General features: G+C 57.5%; 2 protein-coding genes across 5 annotated transcripts; both read right to left on the bottom strand.

The window, feature by feature from the left end:
* Nucleotides 1-1,746: 1,746 nt before the first annotated feature.
* Nucleotides 1,747-4,927, bottom strand: MOSPD3 (motile sperm domain containing 3). 4 transcript variants are annotated; one of them, XM_024745251.1, is made up of 7 exons: nt 4,813-4,927; nt 4,234-4,316; nt 4,062-4,142; nt 3,786-3,861; nt 3,329-3,558; nt 2,103-2,267; nt 1,747-1,986 (listed from the first exon to the last, which is right to left on the bottom strand). In XM_024745251.1, the coding sequence occupies exons 1-7, from the start codon at nt 4,908-4,910 to the stop codon at nt 1,955-1,957; spliced, it is 765 nt and encodes a 254-aa protein (XP_024601019.1). In that variant the 5' UTR covers nt 4,911-4,927; the 3' UTR covers nt 1,747-1,954. The 4 variants fall into 4 exon arrangements, with proteins under 4 accessions (XP_024601019.1, XP_024601022.1, XP_024601020.1 ...); XM_024745254.1 differs by having other exon boundaries at nt 1,750-1,986; nt 4,062-4,316; nt 4,813-4,912; XM_024745252.1 differs by having other exon boundaries at nt 1,750-1,986; nt 4,062-4,316; nt 4,722-4,900.
* Nucleotides 4,928-6,390: 1,463 nt separating this feature from the next.
* On the bottom strand, nt 6,391-11,638 carry PCOLCE (procollagen C-endopeptidase enhancer). Its single transcript, XM_024745249.1, has 9 exons — nt 11,368-11,638; nt 10,420-10,528; nt 9,728-9,986; nt 8,679-8,803; nt 7,993-8,129; nt 7,422-7,648; nt 7,082-7,159; nt 6,777-6,947; nt 6,391-6,632 (listed from the first exon to the last, which is right to left on the bottom strand). The coding sequence occupies exons 1-9, from the start codon at nt 11,463-11,465 to the stop codon at nt 6,469-6,471; spliced, it is 1,368 nt and encodes a 455-aa protein (XP_024601017.1). The 5' UTR covers nt 11,466-11,638; the 3' UTR covers nt 6,391-6,468.
* Nucleotides 11,639-12,228: the final 590 nt, after the last annotated feature.

The raw sequence follows: 12,228 nt of genomic DNA, 5'->3' as shown, positions 1-12,228 counted from the left end.
ATATTTTTTTTTTTTTTTTTTTTTTTTTTTTTTTTTTCTTTTTTTTTTTTTTTTTTTTTTTTTTTTTTTTTTTTTTTTTTTTTTTTTTTTTTTTAGTGACCTAAAACAGTGATCATTTGTTATTTCCACTCTTTGGCTTTAAAGATGGAGGAAGGGGTCACCACCCAAGGAGTGCAGATGGCCTCTAGAAACTCGAAAAGTCAAGGGAACATCCTCCCCAGGTGCCTCCAGAAGGAACCAGCCCTGCTGACACCTTGATTTCATCCCCAGAAGACTCATTTTGGAGTTCGGACCCCCAAAACCATAAGAGAATTAACTTACGTTGTTTTAAGCCACTAGTTTGTGATAACCTGTTACGGCAGCCACAGGAAACTAACACCCACCCGCTCCAATTACTGCCAGCTCAGTATTGTTTTCTAAGAAATTTACTTAAAAAAATGTCTGTGGGGCTTCACTGGTGGCGCAGTGGTTGAGAGTCCGCCTCCCGATGCAGGGGACACAGGTTCGTGCCCCGGTCCGGGAAGATCCCACATGCCGCGGAGCGGCTGGGCCCGTGAGCCATGGCCGCTGAGCCTGCGCGTCCAGAGCCTGTGCTCCACAACGGGAGAGGCCACAACAGTGAAAGGCCCGCGTACCCCCCAAAAAAAAAAAAAAATGTCTGTGACCCAAGCCCCTCCCACCCCTATAGCTGCCCTTCATAGCTTTGTCTCAGAAAGCCTCCTGATCCCGCTGGCAGCAAGGCCGTTTCCCAGCAGATATCCACAAGATCATTAATGTGCGATACTTCAGATGCCTTTTGGGGTCCTGGGCACAGACAGCCCAGTGTGGATGGTTTTGTGAGGGGTTTGCTGGACCGCGGGGAGAGCCCTCACATCCTAGACACAGGCTGCCATTCTCTGCACAGGATCAGGCTCACATGTCACTGGGGCCAGTTCTGGGTGTGGGAAGGGCAAGGTCCCCAGGGCAGAGGGGCAGCTCCCAAGGCCCCCAAAGTAAAGCTGGAACAACTGATAACCTTCCAGCAGCATAACAGACTGAGTCTGTCTTAACGTTATCTTGCTAATTCTTGTTCCCAATCAACAAACTTCCAGTGTCTTTGGCTTCCCTTCTTCCTTTCCTCCCCTCTCACCTTACATCTGAAGGAGGGCTGGAAGCCTGCCTTTCAAGGAGCCCATTCTTTTCCTTTGCCCTAACTTCTCCTGCCTGGTTAGGCTGAGGTTATGGCAGGCAGTGCCATCTGTCCCCATCTTGTCAGATACCTTGGTGTTTCTGACCCACAGGGGTTGAGGTCAAAGGAAGAGACAAAATAAAAGCAGGTAAAGGGACAAAAAGGCAGAAGAGGATTCTGGGGGTGGGTGGGGGAAGCCCCCAGGCAACCCTGGCAAGAGGCTCTGATGGCTCAAGATGGCGGGACCTGAGTTCTATAGCAGGTGGGAGTAGGTGGTATCGGGGTTTGTTTCTTTTTAGTTTAAGGCATGTTGGCTTAGGGGCAGGATCCTATCCCTAGGATAGGGCTAAGGGGGATCTTAAGAATCAACTTTCCCAATTCCCTCATTTTAGAGGCAGAAACTGAAGCTCGGAGAAATTCAATGACTTGCTCAAGGTCACACAGTTTTTTTCGGTGCAGCACCAAGCCTAAGACTCTGATCTTCTAAATCCTCACTGGGTCTCTTCGCTCCCCGATGTTCTAGGTCCCCTGGGAGTAGGAGGAACTGGAGGAGAGAAGTGGGAAGAAAGGGGCATGTTCCTTACATTTCTCAGTTCAATTTTACAAATTTATTTTATTCAGCTTGGAAAATGAATACAAATCCCTGGGTTTTGGGGGGAAGGGGACGGGCAGGAAGAAGGAAGTAGGAGTTGAGGCAAGGTTATGAGCATCACAGTGAATGTCTCACGTCCACGTCCAGGTCCACGTCCCTGCCTGGGGAGGGGGCGTGGAGGTTGAGCAGGGAGCTCAGGTCCGGAGGAACACCATGGTCAGGAGGCCTGGAGAGGGGAGGAAGAGCAAGGTCCTATGTGTAGCCCGCCGGCTCTGTACGCCCTCTTTCCAGCCCCCGCTCTCTTCTCTCCGGGTCCAGATCCCCTACCACCACCGTGCTCACCCAAGACGTAGGCTGCCACCAACTTCTGTCCCAGGGAGACGTGAAGGATTTGGGGCAGCTGGCTGCCAAGTTCATCCTGGAGCGGCAGCAGCAGGAAGGCCACAGAGACTGTGCCCATCAGCAAGAAGAGGAGGAAGGAGCTGGTGGCCAGATGCGGGAGGGGGTCTGGGAAACAAGGCCCATCAGGATCTCTAGCCTCCACTCCTGCCCAGCCCAACGCCCTTCAGGGAGGAGGCTGAAGATGGAAGGTGTACCCACTTTCTGTTGGACATTGGAAGTGTCCTCTCCTCCCTGGAGCCTTCGTTCCCAAAGCCTCAGGAAACCCTCTCCCCTCTGGTCCCTCATCATTTGTTTTCTCTCCTCAACTCTGCCTTGATTACAGGCTCCTGTGTATCTGTGTGCCAGGCAGGGACCTCTGTCTCCCACAACTTGGTACATAATTGCTCAACCCGGTTTCTTATTATTTATTTATTTTTTATAAATTTATTTATTTATTTTTGGCTGTGTCAGGTCTTTGTTGCTGCGTGAGGGATTTCTCTAGTTGCGGTGAGTGGGGGCTACTCATTGCAGTGGCTTCTCTTGTTGTGAAGCACGGACTCTAGGTGCGCGCGCTTCAGTAGTTGTGGCACGTGGGCTCAGTAGCTGTGGTTCGTGGGCTCTAGAGCACAGGCTCAGTAGTTGTGGCGCACAGGCTTAGTTGCTCTGTGGCATGTGGGAATCTCCCCAGATAAGGGATCGAACCTGTGGCCCCTGCATTGGTAGGCAGATTCTCAACCACTGCCACCAGGGAAGCCCCCGGTTTCTTACTGAACTGAACTGAGCTGACACATGATGGGAAGTACTGAAGTCAGAGCTAAAGGAAGAATTTTTCTCTTTAAGTGGAGGCCAGAAACCAAGGAAACTGCAAAGTCTGCTTTTTCCCTAACCTGATATAAAATCTCAATTTCTAGAAATGTTTCCACCAAAAAGCAGAAAACTGAAACGGAAGGGAATTCCCTGGCGGTCCAGTGGTTAGGACTCCACTCTTTCACTGCCAGGACCCTGGATTTGATCCCTGTTTGGGGAACTAAGATCCCGCAAGCCACCAGGCACAGCCAAAAGAAAAAAAAAAAAAAAAAAAAAGGACTGAACCGGAAGACCTCTTCAACTCCAACTGAGCTCATCTCTAGGGTCATGCTAGGTCCTCCCTCCTTACAGAACTCAAGAATTCCCATCCCTAAACTCACTCTCTGGGAAGTGCTGAGCCGTGGGTGGTGCTGTCCAGGAAGGAGGCTCTGGGTGCGGCGTTGGGCCAGGCTGTCCCTGAAGCTCAAGGGGGTACGCTGGGGCCCTCAGAACCGAGGTGATGTCCTTGCGCCCCACCACTCGGCCGTCTGTTCCCTCCTCAGACAGCTCAATGCGGAAGCGGTCCTGGACGTCATAGTGGCTGGGATTGGGGGCCACGTGGCGAATCACACTGGTCCCAAGAAAGGAGAGCGGCCCATTGAAGGGCAGTGAGAGGCAGTGATCCAAGAGGATCCAGGCCCCACCCTCCCAGGAAACTTTCCCTTAGGGACACAGACAGAGGGTGGGGTAAACAGGTTGAAGAGGACCTGGTCTGAGGCTTAAGTCACGGCACAGTAAATCAGAGAAAGGTGGCAGCGACCCCTGGCTTCCATCAGCCTCCCCACCCTCTCAACTCACATGTCGATGCAGGACTGAGGCTTCACATATCCTTCCGCGTCAAACACTGTGTATTTGGCAGGTGCTGTGCACAGGACTGAGGCGGAAAGGCACACAGACAGAGACCGACTATTGCCTCAGACAACCTGCACAAGCCCCGCCCATGGAGTCCCCCCTGCCTTCTACCCCAGGGCTGGACATCCGACCGTACTCATCTGACTGCTCCAGCCCACCCAGCTCCCCAGTGTTCTACCGCCAGCCCCCAGATCCCTAGCACGAAGCGCCCATCCCCATCACCTCGGAAGCGAAGCGCTGCTCCCGTGGGGTTATAGAGGGTCAGCAGCTGCCGAGATCCACTCCGCTGGTCCGCCCTGAATACTAGATCCGGGGGAAAGACGAGGACCGGGACAACAGGTCCCGAGGGAGGAGGGGCGCCCCGGGACCCCCGCCCAGGAGCCCCCGGACCCACCAGCTCCTGGTCCTGGGGCGCCCCACGGCGCATGCAAGCTCTGGGCGGTGGAACATCCGAGGGCAGAGCTCAGGGGACAGGGCCTGGAGTATAAAGCCGAGGGGCGAGAGGGGCGAAAGGGAACGGGATGAGATCGTAGGGCAAGGCCTGGACTGATGCCGCCGCCGCCTCGGAATCCCCCTAAATGAGGGCCCCGCAGGCCAGGCCCAGGCCCCCCAAACCCTTCCTCTCCACAGCTGTGCCTCAGGTCCCTTTAGGCCCCGCCCCCAAGCCCTACCTCGAGGGTCACGCCCACCCCGTAAACCCAGCCCCTCCCGGCTCCCAGCCCTGGCCCTAGTCTTCAGCCCCTGTTCCCGATCTCCATAAGCCCCGCCCCTCCCCGCCCCTTCCGGGCCTCCCAGGGCACCCGCCCCTCTCTTCGGCCCAATTCCGCTGGCCTCCGCGCCCTCTTCCGGAGTTGCCCTTTCCGTCTCCTGCTCTCCCGAGACCTGTATCTGTGCCTCCGATCCCCCCCTGAGTTCGGGCCCGCGCTTCTTCGGGCTTCCGCCTCCGAACGGCCGCTCACGCTACGAAGCTCACCTCTGGTCACAGCACCTGCCAATCAACCTGTGGCCGGAGCAGGGCTGCCATCTTCCCGGCAGACCGTTTCTGCTCTTCCGCCGTACGACCTCTGTCATTGGCCAGGGCGGCCTCGTTTCAGCTCTAAGTATACACCGATTGGTGCACCTAAAGAGGTGATTGGCTTGATCCCAGTGACGTAAAACTTTACGAGCGTCTCTGGCTAGAACGCTAATCCTGGAGTAAGTCGGACGGCGAGGTCGGGGGGAGGGGCCCGGGCGAGGATGGGAGTCAGGCATTGTTCCTTCCTCCCCACTCTGAGGCCATCCAAATCACTAGAATCACATCCCACAAGGGAGCCCTCTTTCTCCACTTCAGTTCCAGGTTCTCCTAGACGCTTTCAAAGCAACGAAAGCCGTTTTCTGTAGTACGAGTTGGCGGTTGCTCCCAGTTGGACTCGGTTCGTAGCCCAGGGCACTTCTCTTGATTCCTTCCTGCACGGAACTCATATTTGAAATCACTCATATTTGCAGAGGGAATTAGTATTCAGAATCTTAAGCTCCCCTTACAGACGAGGAAACAGCCTCGACAAGGTGAGGAATCTCACGCATTTGGTTAGCAGCGGAGCAAAACAAAGTTACCTGAAAGCCTTCTTTAAGCACCCTATCAAATGTAGAATCTCCCTTTGCCTGTCCTCTTATCATGCTTTTGTTTTCTTCAGAGCACTCCTAGAGCTACTTGACATCATGTTTATTTTAGTTTATCTCTGCTCAGGTAGAATTTACTCTCCTGTCCACAAGAGCAGCGACTTTGTTTTGTGTATTTTCAGCACTGAAAACAGTGCCTGCCATTTGGAATGCACAAATGAATGGGTGACTAGGATGAACTTCTGAGCTGAGATCTCACTGAAGTTAGGAAGTGAGCCAGGAGATGTCTGTGGAAGAGAATTCCGGATAGAGGGAACAGCAAAGGCAAAGCCCTGAAGCAGGTGTGTACTAGAAATGGCCGAGGAGCCAGTGTGATGGAAGAGATTGTAAGGGAGACAATATTCAGAGATGAGATGAGGTGGGAGGGAGGACACAGATCACCTAGAGCCTTAGAGCCCACAGTAGGACTTTGGATTTTATGCTGAGACTGATGGGAAACTATGGAAGAGTTGTTTTAATTCCTTTTTTTTTTTTTTTTCTTTTTGGCTGCCCCAGGCAGCTTGCAGGATCTTAGTTCCCCAGCCAGGGATTGAACCCCAGCCTTCAGCAGGGAAAGTGCTGGACTGCCAGGGAATTCCCTTGATTTCTTTTTTTTTAAACAGCTTTATTGAGATATCTTTGACATATAAAAATTGTATATATTTAAGGTGTACAACTTGGTGTTTTGATATATGTAGACATTGTGAAAAGATCACCACAATCAAGCTAATTTACATATCCATCACCTCCACGTAGTTAGCATTTTCTGTGTGTGTTGAGAATACGGGAGAATTTTGAGCAAAGGGGTGACAAGATTTGACTTACATTCTTCTGTATAGTAACTGTTGAGTTTAATGAATGAATGAAAACAAATCCCCAGAGGAGCACCAAAACCATACAAATGGACATGTGACCCCTTCCTCAAGTCTAGAAACATTTATTTGGATAAGAAAGGGGTCCCTAGGGCCAGGGTCCAGAGGCTGGCCTGGGCTCAGGCTTGGGATCCAGCAGCCTGAACAGGCTTGGAGGGGCACCTCTTGCTGAGGTTGGTGAGGATCTGGTGCTGGGTGGGCCGGTAGAGAACCACGAAGCTCTCTGGAGGAAGGATCGGACCTCTGTTTTCTTCCACCTGGCCCATCAGCAGATAACTGATTCCTAGGGAAGAGGAGGAAGGGATTGAGAGTTTGTGTAACTGAGACCTTATAGATGTACCCCCTCATCCCAGTCCCTCAGATTCTACTGCCTCCATCATTTTCATGAGGATAAGTCCCCCTCTACATTTTCCCACATCTCCGTTACCTTTCTTCATGGGGGGGCACTGCTTGCAGGGCACATAGAACTTCAGGGAGGTGTCAGTGGGGGGAGAGGGCAGGTCCAGGCCTCCGGTTTTGTAAACACCAGTGAGACTGACAGTGACTGTGAGGCCCTCCCCTGGGCCCCGAACCATGGACTTCATCATTCCCGTCACCACTGTGGGAGAGAGAGGGAGAGGTGAGGAGACAGGAGGCCAGGGCAGGGCTGGAACCAGAAGGAGGGGGGCTTTGGGGACAGGAGGGGAGGTTAGAGGAGCTGGAAGGGCAGAGCTGGGGGATGGGGCTGCTTACCCAGGTCGCTGTTACAGAAGTGGCTCTGCAAGGTGCCTGCCCGCCGGCACTGTTTTGGGCAGGAGACAGTGGGTGCATCTGGTGGGGTGGGGAGGGGGGCACTGTTTGTGGAGGGTAACCTACCCAGCAGGTAGGAAGGACCACTTTCCCCACAAAAGCCTCATTGCTTTTGAGCTTGTTCAGAGCTCTATCCAGCTTCGTGTCCCAGCACCCAGTACCAGCCGTTAGCGCGGAGGCGGCACCCGTGGGTGCTGTATTGAATGAACGAATGAGCGCAGGAAGGAACTCGGATACAACTCCCTTCAGCCTGCGGCCGCTTCCTCTGCCTTCCCAGACTCACCGGGGCCCACCGGAGTTGCCTCTGCCTTAGGCGCGGCCTTCGGTTTCTCCTCAGGTGGGACTTCGGGCTTGACTTTGGGCCCGACTCCGGGCTTGGGGCCCGGGCCTGGCCCTCCTTCGGTGGCGCCCCGCGGCAGGGTCCTGTAGGAGGCCGAGAAGCCGTCGGCCGTGACGCTTAGGTCCGAGACGAACTGGACGAGGAGCTCGTTCCCTTCGGAGGAGATGGGACTGCGGGCGCGGGGCATTGGGGGAGGTGTCAGGTGGGCAGCGCATCCTGCCCCCTACCCAGGCCGGCGGCCTTTTCACCTCTGCCCCTCGGTTGTCTGCGGTAGCTTCCCGATTTCGCAAGCCCCTCTCGCCTCTCCATCCACGGACCCCAGGCCTGGCGTCAAGCCTCGTCTTCTGCCTGGGCCGCTACCCGCTCCGCCCACCCGTTTGGGGCCGGCAGGTTCGCCTCCTGCGGCTTCAGCTTAGCCCCGCCCCTTCCACCCGCAGCGCCGTCCCCCCGCTCCCGCACCAGGCGCGGCGGAGACTCCCGGACGCCGTCACCCACCCAGGTGCCGCCCCCTCACCCCGGGGCTGTGTCGCCGCAGAACTTCCCCAGCCGCTTGGCGTCGTCGCTCACGGCGCCGTTGAACACGCTGACCGAATCGTAGCGGCAGTAGGAGTCGGGCTCCAGGTCAAACTTCCCGAAGGTCAGTGAGATCACCTGGCGGCGGGGCAGAGGCGGAGGCTGCGCGGTGGGACCCCGGGCAGCCGAGGGAGCGGAGCTCTCGCCTCTCACCTCCTCCGCCCGGCCGCCGCCTCCGGGACGCTCGCCGCGGCCTCCTCGCTCACCTCCCGCGTGCCCTCCAGCCCCCCTCTTAATGCATTCACACCACAGCTGGGAGGAACACACACATCCACGGGGGCCCTGCAGTGGCCTCGGTCGCCGTAGTCCGCAAGCTCAAGTCCTGGCTCATTCTCAAGGAACAGACCCAGAATCCACCTCCACCACCACTACACACACACCCACACCCCCCCACACACGCACAAATCAGTTTACATATCAGCATCGGGTACCTCGCTCTCGTAAGGTTCGTCACAGTCGTAATTTGACATTTTTTGTTTGAGTGCAAGCAGGTCTGGGTCTGTTTTTGCTGCCCACCATGCAAGCTCAGTGCTCGGGACATTGTAGATGTTCAATAAATCTTTGCAGGCTGCATACTGGAGGACGCCGCCTGGGTCCCCGAGGGCAGCCCGGGCAGGGGGTCAGTACCTGGTCCGGGGGCGCGATGATGTGCCAGGAACAGCTGATGCCCGGGGGGTAATCGGACTCGGGCCAGTTGGGCGTGGTCAGGGTTCCCTGGGCCTTCTCCAGCCGCCCCCCGCAAAATTGGTGCTCTGGGGAGGGGAGAGAGGAGTGGGGGTGGGGGGCGGTGGAGACCCTCGGTCAGCTGGAGGAGAACTCTAGGCTGGGAGCCCGTGCAGAAAGCTCAGATGTCTGGGTCTCGGGATGATGGGGCGAGAAGAGAGGGAGGAAGAAGGGGGGTAGGTTAGCAGAGATGGGGCTCGGAGGAGCGGGGCTCCGGGAGGTCTTGGACCGCGGGGGGGTAAGTCTTGGACCGCCGGGCACCCAGGCGGGCGGTGGTAGGGGGAGGAGGAATTGACTGGACACGCTCCCTTCTTGCCCCTCCCCCTGACCCGAGGCCACATCGCGAAGCCACATCGCGAGGCCACATCGCTCCTCTTCCCCTGGAAGATCCCATCTCCCCGGCCCGGCAGAAAAGTCCCCGTCGCAGCTGGAGAGTCCCCATGTTATGAGGGTGCCCTCAAATTGGGGCACAGCCCCGAGGCTCCTTTGGGGAGGTCCCTCCTTAAACATTTTAGGGGAGACTTCTGCCGCCAGGAGGAGGTGATGGGACCGCAATCGGGAGCCCCCGGGCTGGGTGTAGGGGGCTCCGGGTCGGGGGAACCTAGTCCCCCAGCCCGGGGGTGCCCCCTCGCGCCCGTCTGAGGGAGCCCGATTGCGGACGGGGGCGGGCAGTTACTCACCGTCCCAGTAACCCCAGGCCGCCCATTCCACCCGCGGGTCGGTGACCCATTTCCGCCTCGCGCCTGGGCGGGGGCCTGGAAGAGGGGGGGGTGGGAGCGGGAAGGAGGGGAGAGAAGACGGGGAGGAGGGACTGAAGGGGCGGTTAGTGAGGAAAAAGGGTAAGGGAGATAATGGGGGTCCCAGGCTCTTGGGGTGGAGGTTAAGGCTGGGGTGGGGCCTGCGCCGGGGGCGGGGCCAGGAGAGGGGGACGGCGGAGGTGAGGGAGGTCTCACCAGTGCCTGAGGTGGCCCGCCCGCTGTACCAGAGCAGGAAGCCTCGTCCTCCCGTGCCCTCGTCCGATGTCATCCTCAGGGTCACCTGGTTGCCGGGGGCGACTAAGGGCGCTGGCCGGAAGGTCCCGCAGAAGCGTCCGAGCCGCTGGCCTGAGGTTCCAGGCCCGGCAAAGACCTCCAGAGCGTCATAACGGCAGGATGGGTGCAGCTCCAGGTCAAAGACTCGGAAGGAGAGGGACACAGTCTGGCCCTCAGGGACCTGATGGTGGGGACAGGGTCGGGGACCTGCAAAGTCAGGCCGGACACAACCAGGCAGAGGGGACTCTTTTTCCCCAAGCATTTCCTACAGAAACTGGACCTGAAGCAGAGGGGACCCCATCAGGATGCAGAGCAGAGGGCTTGTGGCTTGTGCAGGGGACAAGACTTAGGTCTGTGGAGAGACCAGAGGGGATGGGGATGAAGGTGGGAATGGAGAAGCAGGCTCTGAGTTAAGGTGTGAGGATGCTTGCCACATGTTACTGTGGGCACTGATGCTGTCAGTGACCAGAGGGGAGGGGGCTGGGACTTCCCCAGGGAGAAGCGGCGGTGCTTGCCAGGAGGGGGGTTCCCTTAGCAGTCTGGCCTCTGGCTGCCTGGACCCAGGCCTCGGGGAGACTTGGACAAGGGGACGGCGGCCAGAGGGGCCTTCTCACCGTTATCGTCCAGACGCACTCCTTATTGGCGGGGTAGAGGTTAGGGAAACCCTCGCTTGCCAGGTAACCCGACTCCCCAGTCACATCCCCTCCACACAGGAACACAGGTCTGCAGAACAGAAGAGAGGTCAGGCCTGAGTGGGGGAGTAGTGCAGGGACTGGGGTAGGGCAATGAGCATGGGGGTGCCAAGAAGGGCAGCCAGCGGGATGAGGGAGGGAGGCCCAAAGGATTCGAGGCGGCCTCAGCCAGCGGGGATGGGACTGGGGTGGGAAATACTCCAGCAGGGAATCAGGAGGACCAGCAACTTGGCTGTCCCTCCAGCCCCTCAGAGTTCCCACCCCCACCCCAGCAGGAATTCCCGGAATCCTCCTCGGCCCCCCTCCATCATTCTCCCCCCTCGCCCTGCCTGGCAGTCAGGGCCTGGAGCGGCCTAACTACTTCCAGATGTGGACACAGCCTCGAGGTGGGGGGGTGAGGGGGCGGGGAGATGAGGGAGAAGCAGCAGCCAGGGCCTTGTGCTCCCAACCTTTGCCCTGCTCCGGCTCCAGCTAACTACTGCGGTGACTGACTCCCACGTCTCCCACTTGCAGCCCCCTCTTGCCCCCACAGTCTCTGATTCCCTCCTGGAATCCAGATGTACAGCTACCAGGCAAGTTCAAGGTCTTGGTGTTCTCAGGTTCCATGGTGGGGCCAAGGGTCTGGATAGGTGGGGAGACTTAGAGGGCAGAGGACGGAGGGTGGAGGAGTGGGGAGCAGTGGTGACCGCAGGAGACAGTGCTCTTGCAGCAGGGAAGGACGACTTGGGGGCCAGAGAAGGGTGAGGGCTGTGGGAGATCTGCGCGGGTGGTGTGTTAGCAAAAGAATCTACAAGCTCCACAGGCATAGCCCCCCAGGAATCAGGGATCTGAAGTTAACTCAAGCCATCTGGAAGGTGCCGAGAGACCTACCTGGTGTAGTTGGGGCTCTGGCCCTGGGTGAAAGGCAGCAGCAGAGCCCAGGCAGTGAGGAGGGGCCCCAAGAGGGAGGCTGTGGTAGTAGGCAACATGGCCCGAGGGAGAGGCACTGGGGTCCTCAAGACAGAGGCAGCAGCTGAGTGTAGCAGCAGCAGCGGCGGCAGCAGCAGCAGCGGGGATAATCAGTGCCAGATGAGGCAGCCTTGGGCGTGTGGGCGTGGGGACTGGCCAGTGGGGCGGGCGGCGGGGAAGGCGGGACAGGGAGAGAAGAGCCGGGACAGTGGCGATTCCAGGGGCCTCTCTAGGTCCAGGACACATAAATACTGACCCAGTGTGGGAGCGGGGGTGGAGCCATGAAGGGCAGAGGGAGCATCAGACTCTCAGCATAATCCAGGCAGTCCAGTGACGTCATCTGCAAGCCCACTCTGTCCAGTGCCCGAGCATCCTTCCAGCACAGCCTCGGGTCCTTCCTGAGGACTCTCCAGCCCACCTGTGATCCTCCCCATTCCTGCTTCCTCAGCACCCAGAGGAAGTCCTTCCCTGGACTCCCAACCTCTAATCACTTACCCACTTCCTGACCACCCTCTGCTCCAGTTTATTTTCCACTTCAAATGTCTACTGTCCTCTCCATACCCGGGCCAGACTAGGCCACGGAGGAAGAATTCTGCTCACCCATCTTCTCTCCCAAATATTTGGAGGTATGGGTGGGGGCAGGGAGGCATGCTCTGTGGGTAAAGGGAGTGTCTTCCTTATTGAGGAAGAGGAGGATGGAGTAGAAAGTAAGGGAAAGGACAACATGTGAGATCAGATCTGGAAGGGAAACAGGAGGAGGGGGTGGGGCGGGGGGGGGGTGGC

This window comes from Neophocaena asiaeorientalis, unplaced genomic scaffold, assembly GCF_003031525.2.
Source record: "Neophocaena asiaeorientalis asiaeorientalis breed wild unplaced genomic scaffold, Neophocaena_asiaeorientalis_V1.1 scaffold461, whole genome shotgun sequence".
NCBI lineage: Eukaryota > Metazoa > Chordata > Mammalia > Artiodactyla > Phocoenidae > Neophocaena > Neophocaena asiaeorientalis.
Note: the sequence above shows the minus strand (reverse complement) of the source record. Positions and strands in the feature narration are given on the sequence as shown.

Coding starts and splice junctions, on each gene's coding strand:
- MOSPD3 (XM_024745251.1), bottom strand. CDS start 4,910: ATGACAGAGGTCGTACGGCGGAAGAGCAGAAACGGTCTGCCGGGAAGA. Junction 3,559..3,785: donor CCTCAGTCCTGCATCGACAT/GTGAGTTGAGAG, acceptor TCTTGGGACCAG/TGTGATTCGCCACGTGGCCC. Junction 2,268..3,328: donor GGCTCAGCACTTCCCAGAGA/GTGAGTTTAGGG, acceptor CTTGTTTCCCAG/ACCCCCTCCCGCATCTGGCC.
- PCOLCE (XM_024745249.1), bottom strand. CDS start 11,465: ATGTTGCCTACTACCACAGCCTCCCTCTTGGGGCCCCTCCTCACTGCC. Junction 8,804..9,727: donor GCGGGCCACCTCAGGCACTG/GTGAGACCTCCC, acceptor TCCCCTCCCCAG/AGCACCAATTTTGCGGGGGG. Junction 7,160..7,421: donor GGCAACTCCGGTGGGCCCCG/GTGAGTCTGGGA, acceptor CCACCCCACCAG/ATGCACCCACTGTCTCCTGC.